Source organism: Primulina tabacum, chromosome 6 (assembly GCF_025594145.1).
Source record: "Primulina tabacum isolate GXHZ01 chromosome 6, ASM2559414v2, whole genome shotgun sequence".
NCBI lineage: Eukaryota > Viridiplantae > Streptophyta > Magnoliopsida > Lamiales > Gesneriaceae > Primulina > Primulina tabacum.
In genome coordinates this window covers 16,297,274-16,304,453 of record NC_134555.1, presented here as the reverse complement: position 1 = coordinate 16,304,453, position 7,180 = coordinate 16,297,274, and the positions used below count along the sequence as shown (strand labels likewise).

At 42.4% G+C, this 7,180-nt stretch overlaps 1 protein-coding gene across 1 annotated transcript; it reads right to left on the bottom strand.

Annotated features, from left to right (window-relative positions):
- Positions 1-1,573: 1,573 nt before the first annotated feature.
- On the bottom strand, positions 1,574-3,601 carry LOC142550085 (uncharacterized). The gene is made up of 4 exons (XM_075659323.1): positions 3,181-3,601; positions 2,616-2,792; positions 2,315-2,573; positions 1,574-1,802 (listed from the first exon to the last, which is right to left on the bottom strand). Exons 1-4 carry the CDS (start codon positions 3,599-3,601, stop codon positions 1,574-1,576), a joined length of 1,086 nt encoding a protein of 361 aa, XP_075515438.1.
- Between the last annotated feature and the right edge of the window lie 3,579 nt (positions 3,602-7,180).

Here is a 7,180-nt window from a genome sequence, read left to right as displayed (position 1 = left end):
CACGTACTTACGCAGCATAGAGACGTGGAACACGTTATGAACTCCCGCCAGATTCGGAGGTAAAGCAACTTTTAACGCGAGTGTCTCAAACCTCTCTAGGATCTCAAAGGGTCCGATGAAACAAGGGCTGAGCTTGCCCTTCTTCCCAAACCTCATCACACCCTTTATCGATGCGACCTTCACGAACACATGATCCCCTACTGCGAACTCAAGATCTCGCCGCTTCTGATCAGCATAACTCTTCTGACGGCTCTTTGCAGTCCTCATCCTGTCTCTAATCCTGACCACTAAATCTGTTGTCTGTCTGACAATATCCGAACCCAACTCTGCTCGCTCCCTTACCTCATCCCAATAAACCGGTGACCTACACTTTCTCCTGTACAATGCCTCATATGGAGCCATACCTATCGATGCCTGATAAATGTTATTGTATGTGAACTCCAAAAGAGGTAACTTTGGCTCCTAGCTGCCTTGGAAGTCGATTATGCAAGCCCAGAGTAGGTCTTCCAGAATCTGAATCACTCTCTCTGACTGACCGTCTGTCTGAGGATGAAAAAAAGTAATGAACAATAACTTCGTACCCAACGCCTGATGGAGACTCTTCCAGAATGCAGACGTGAATCTTGGATCCCTGTCTGAAACGATGGACACTGGAATCCTGTGCAGTCTGACTATCTCTCTGATGTACAACTCTACATTCTGAGTCATGGTGAATGTCTTCCTGATCGGTAAGAAATGAGCTGATTTCGTGAGCCGATCAACAATCACCGATATGGCATTGTATCCCCCGGTAATCCTCGGAAGCCCTGTCATGAAGTCTATAGTAATATTCTCCCATTTCCACTCGGGAATAGGGAGTTGTCTCAGCTTCCATGCAGGTCTCTGATGCTCTGTCTTAACCTGCTGACAAGTCAAACACTCGGAGACGAATCGTAGAATATCTTGCTTCATGCTCGACCACCAATACAAAGTATGTAAATCCTTACACATCTTTGTACTCCCTGGATGGATGGATTACGGGGTGTTGTAGGCCTCACTCAAGATATCTGCTCGAAGAGAATCATTGTCAGGAACCCATAGGCGGTCCCTATATCTGACTATGCCATCAACAACTCTATACAGTCTCTAGCCCTTAGCCTCGTCACTCTGTCTCCACTTCTATAACTGCTCGTCAGAAGTATGCCCTGCTCTGATTCTGTCTCTCAGTGTCGGCTGTACCGTCAGAGTAGCAAGATTCGTGGCCTCGCCCCTGGCATAAACTGTAAGCTCAAATCTCTGAATCTCAGCCTTTAGCGGTCTCTGCAACTACATTAGCCTTACCCGGATGGTAGCTAATGTCACAATCATAGTCCTTCATCAGCTCAAGCCATCTCCTCTGTCGCATGTTCAGTTCCTTCTGTGTGAAGAAGTACTTCAGGCTCTTATGATCTATGAAAATCCTGCACTTCTCCCCATACAGCTAGTGTCTCCAGATCTTCAGGGCAAATACCACTGCTGCTAGCTCTAGGTCATGAGTCGGATAATTCTTCTAATGGACCTTCAGCTGTCTGGATGCATAGGCTATCACTCTGTCCTACTGCATCAGAACTGCGCCCAACCCAAGCTGAGATGCATCTGTATAGACCAAAGACTCTCCCTGCCCTGATGGCATATCTAGCACTGGCGCTGTGGTCAATGCTTGCTTCAGTCTTTCAAAACTCTCCTGACACTTAGGTCCCCAGATAAACTTGGCGTTCTTCTTCGTCAGGGCGGTCATAGGCACCGCAATAGAAGAGAGCCCTGGATACACTTCCTGTAATAACCTGCCAATCCCAAGAAACTACGGATCTCAGTCATGCTCTTCGGAACTGGCCAATCCCTGACTGCCTCTACTCTGCTGGGGTCAACCTCTATGCCATCCTGAGATACAATGTGGCCCAAGAATGCCACTCTGTCAAGCCAGAACTCACACTTGTTGAACTTGGCAAATAGTCGTCTATCCTGTAGAGTCTACAATACTATCCTCATATGATAATTGTGCTCCTCCCTGATCTTCAAATAGATCATAATATCGTCAATGAAGACTATGACGAACTGATCCAAGAATGACTGAAACATGCGATTCATGAGATCCATGAAGATTGCTGGCGCGTTCGTCAAACCGAAGGGCATCACCAAGAACTCATAGTGCCCGTAACGCGTCCGGAAAGCTGTCTTATCCACATCTGTCTCCCTCAACTTCAGCTGATGGTATCCGGATCGAAGGTCTATCTTGGATAACACTGAGGCTCCCTGAAGCTGATCAAATAAGTCCTCGATCCTCGGCAGCGGATACTTATTCTTGACTGTGACCCTGTTCAGCTCTCTGTAGTCAATGCACAGTCGCATTCTACCATCCTTCTTCTTAACAAAAAGAATTGGTGCGCCCCAGGGAGAAAAACTAGGGTCAATGAAACCCTTGTCTAGCAGATCCTGAATCTGATCCTTGAGCTCCTTTATCTCTACAGGCGCTAAACGGTAGGGTGCCTTAGATATCGGCACTGTCCCCGGCATGACCTCAATAGAGAAGTCCACCTCTCTGTCTAGTAGAATGCCTAAAAATCGTCAGGGAACACACTGGAGAACTCACTGACTACATCCACATTCTCCAACCTCTGACTGACTGGCTTTGACACTGACACGATGCTGGCTAAGAACGCCTGGAGCCTCTCCTGATAAGCTTCCTCGCACACATGCAGGAAATGACGTGCGGGAACTGGTGATGTCTAGCTGCCTCAAAAACAAAGGTTTCCCACTGGGAGGTCTGACAGACACTGATGCTTAAACTCAAGCAATCATGCGAAAATTAAAATCTTAAACAAAATGGTTATCGGTAATCAGTGTCGAGTCTGGCGCTGCCTCCGCCTCCTCGGCGTGCATCACATAAGCCCGGCTGCTAGTGGGGCCCTTGTTCCTAGGGCAATCCGCTGCTTTATGGCCCTCCTATCCGCATACAAAGCACTTGAAGGTTCCCTACCTGCACTCGCCAAAATGGAACTTGCTGCAGTGAGGGCACGACACCCTATCATCTGGCTTAGGCGCCCGAGGAGGACTCTGCTGTTGCGGCATCCTACCCTGTCCTTGGGGCCTCTGCTGCCCCTGGCGGCCCCGTATACTATTTTTTATATGGCTGAGAAATGGACTAGGCCTGATCCCGCTTACTCTGCATCTCAAAGTCTATGTCTCGTAGTGCCTGCTCTGCCGAAAAAGCGCAGGAAGTGGCCTCATCATAACCTGCCGGCCTCATCAGCATGATGTCCTGACGGAGAGTAGGTCTCAGTCCATCCAGGAAATGCCTCAGTTTCTGGGCGGCATCCCCTGCTATAATGGGCACAAAATGGCAGCCCCTGTCAAATTTGCGGATGAACTCCGCCACAGATAAATCCCCCTGCCGGAGGCTCATAAACTCCCTCGTCAGGCGGCCCCTGACGTCAGCTGGGAAATACTTTCCGAAGAACATCTCTCTGAATCTGGCCCACGTGAGAGTAGCCACATCCACTGCATGTGCGGCTCCCTCCCACCATAGGGACGCATCATCCCTCAGCAAATGAATGGCGCACCTGGCCCGGTCTCGATCCCTCATCTGAAGGTAATCGAAGTGAAGCTCCAGCGATCTGATTCACCCCTCAGCTACGAATGGATCAGTGGTACCCCCGAACTCCTTCAGGTTGAGCCTACGGAACTGCTCAAAAACATCCACCTGTGGTCTTGGAGCCTGCTGTACCTGCTCCAATAGTCTAGCCTTACCCTCTAGGACTCGGGTAGCTGGGTCCCCTGGCGATGGTGGTGGTGGAGTTCCTCTGCCACCCTCAGGGATATCATCTTGTCTGTCCATCCTAGGCTCGCATCTAGGAGACATATCTGAATACAGTCCAATTTAAAACGTAACCTCTCATGCAATTAATCTAGTTTTTAAAACAATAAACCTTATAGCGTAAAAGCAGTCAAACATTTCCAGTAACTCATGATAGCATGCAGGTGATAACAGTAAGTCGTTATAAACATTAACACATAAAGCTTATAGACTTGAGGCTTGAAGACTGAGCGGCAGAAGCTTGCGGTGGCACAATCCTATATAGGACCCTTGCTCTATACCGAAAATAACGTCTACTCGTTTTAAAAGTGCGAAAATATTTTTTATTTTTTATTTTTTAAAAAAGCTCGCAACTACAAAATAACATTTAAAATAATCATATTTTTTTGCCAATAAAAGTAGCACAGTTTAAAATTAACTAACGTCATCCAAAATCAACGTACACGTAAACGTGTAAAAATCGCAATATCCTCAATGTATAAAATGTTTAACTTCTCTCAAAACTCATAACTCAATATGCGGAAAAAAAAACGTGCGGTCCTCGGGTTATGTCACCACACCAAGGCTGCCTACTCAGAGTTCAGCACCTCCTGTCTCCTGCTCAAAATGCTCACCTGCATCACACACGCCTAGTGAGTCTAAAGACTCAACACACCTGTACCAGTAATAACAAGTACATATACGTAGCACACAGCAGTGAAAAATAGCATACTCAACATAAATTTCATGAACTTAAATGTGTCGTGTAAAATCATAACGTGTCAAATTATGTCATCTCAAGTCATCATAAACTTATACATTTTCTTTTAATTGAATTCAGTTCATTAGTTGTGACTTTCATATCAGCTCTATCGTATCAGCTCTATCGATGGATCCATCTACATGTAACTACAGTACCGGATGGCAGAGGACATCAACGACAGTATTACCCATCCACTGAGCCCGGACCTCAGCTCATCATATCTCATACCATCGTATACATATACATCGTCAGTCACAACTAAATATCATCCCTCAAAAAGAACTTCATAATCACCACTTAATAAAAACATGCATAAACATAACTTTTTCCTTAAAACCAAGCATGCAAGTATTTATCATAATTGCGTAAAAAAATCGTAAACATGATGCATAAACATTTAAAATATCATAAATTTGTGCTCAGGGCTAGGCATGCTTAACGGACCGGTTCAACCCGGAACCGACCCGGAACCGGTCCGTTAAGCCCGGAACCGGATTCGGTATGAAAGAACCGGAACCTAAACCGTGTAAAATCCATTGGTTAGTGGGTTGAACCGGCTCAGCATTTTCTGAATCGATTCAACCAGTTTCGGGTCCGGTTCCGGACCATTTCTGGAACCAGACCCAATACCCGGTGTCCGAAATTTTTTAAAAAAAATTAAAAAAAGGCCTTTCGGCCAACGGCTGCATTTTTGCAACCAACGGCTACTGTACATTTCAGTAACCATTCGACGGCTACTGAAATGTGCAATTTTTTTTCAATTTGGGGGGCCAAATTGCAAATATAATTTTTTTTAACCCCCAAAATCACCTATAAATAAAAGTCATTTTTTATATTTCACATATCAATTTTCTCTCAACTTTTCATTTCTCTACAATCAATATCTTTCTTTTCTATCATTTCTCCAAATATATTCAATAATTGTGTTATAATTTTATCTATAATCAGTATTATTTTTATTATTATTTATTTAATATTTCGCAATTTACTCATATGAATAATTCAAATTTCAATGGCATCATCTTCAAACCGTCGTGGTGGCGAATACGCTCCCGACTTTGGTGAACATTTTGGCTACATCCCCGACTTTGATGAAGTTGAACCTGGCCACGAGGATGAAGAAGCCATGGAACTCCCCAACAAAGATGTAGGGCGCCATCGTCTACTCGAGCAAGCAACACAATTTCAACGAGCACAACGACAGCCCGTGCAAAACGAATCAAAGTTTGGGATCAATTTGATATTAAACAACAAGGTACGAATAACTCTTTTGCCGTTTGTAAATTTTCCAAAACGAGGTATTCTTATAAAACGGGTGGTGGTTCCAGTGGTACCGGCACTTTGAAAAAAAGCATTCCATAGGGAACTAACACAACAACAAATTAATCATTCAAGTGGTAAAGCTTCACAATTACAAAAGATATTTCTTGGAAAGCCATCGTAAAGTTTGTTACCAAATGTTGTCAACCTTTTATAATAGCTGAACAAGAAGGTTTTGTTGAATTTACTAGTACTATTCAACCTAGTTTTCACAATATTTCTAGGCACACACTTAAGAAATATTGTTTTGATATTTATAAAGAATACAAAGAAACACTAAAATCGCATCTTTCAAATATTTCTTGTAGATTTAGTTTCACAACTGATAATTGGACTAATTTATAATATGAATCATATCTTGTTGTTACATGTCATTAGATTGACGAAACTTGGACTATGCAAAAAAGAATTTCAGCGCTAGATCATTTAGAATCGTCTCACAATGCATACACTATAGCGAGATATCTTTTAAATGTTGTTAAGATTTATGGCATACAAAATAAAATAATGTCGATAGCGTTAGATAATGCGAGTGCCAATACTCTTGCAATTGAATATCTTAAAGATTCACTAAAACAAATTTTAGAAGGTAATTTGCTTCATGTTAGATGTGCGCCATATTATCAACTTATGTGTTAAAAGTGCTTGTGATGAGCAAATGTCCACTGTAATAGAAAAATTCAAATTATGTGGGAAATTATTACGTGAAAGAAGATATGGACGTTACTGAAAAACACAAGTCGAATCAACCAGAATTAAATTTAAAAAATTTCCTCTTCCTATTGAAACTAGATGGAATTCTTTATATCACTTGCTTCATACTTTATTACGTTTTCAAGATTTAGTTACTCCATATTATAATAATATTGCAGTACAATCTTTAGTGTTAACTGACGATGATTGGAATATTTTGAGTAAATGTGTTTCTTTGTTAGAAATTTTTAAAGAAACAACCGAAAAATTTTCTGGCATTAACTACCCTACTTCAACCATGTTTCTACCTTTGCTTTTCAATATGTTTTATAAATTTATTGAATATCACGATGATTCTGTTATGTGTGATTTTGTTTCAAATATGAAAAACAAATTTTTAAAATATTGGGAAACTATCCCAATTGTGCATGGTAATGTCAAAATCAAGGAGGATCAGACGTGTTTTTTGAATATTATGTTAAATTTCTTCGGAAGAATGTTGACGATCAAAAGAAGTCAATCATGCATTCTCTCCAAGAATTGTTTGATTTTTATGCTAGTGAACAATGTGATAAACCGAGTGCACAGCTGGA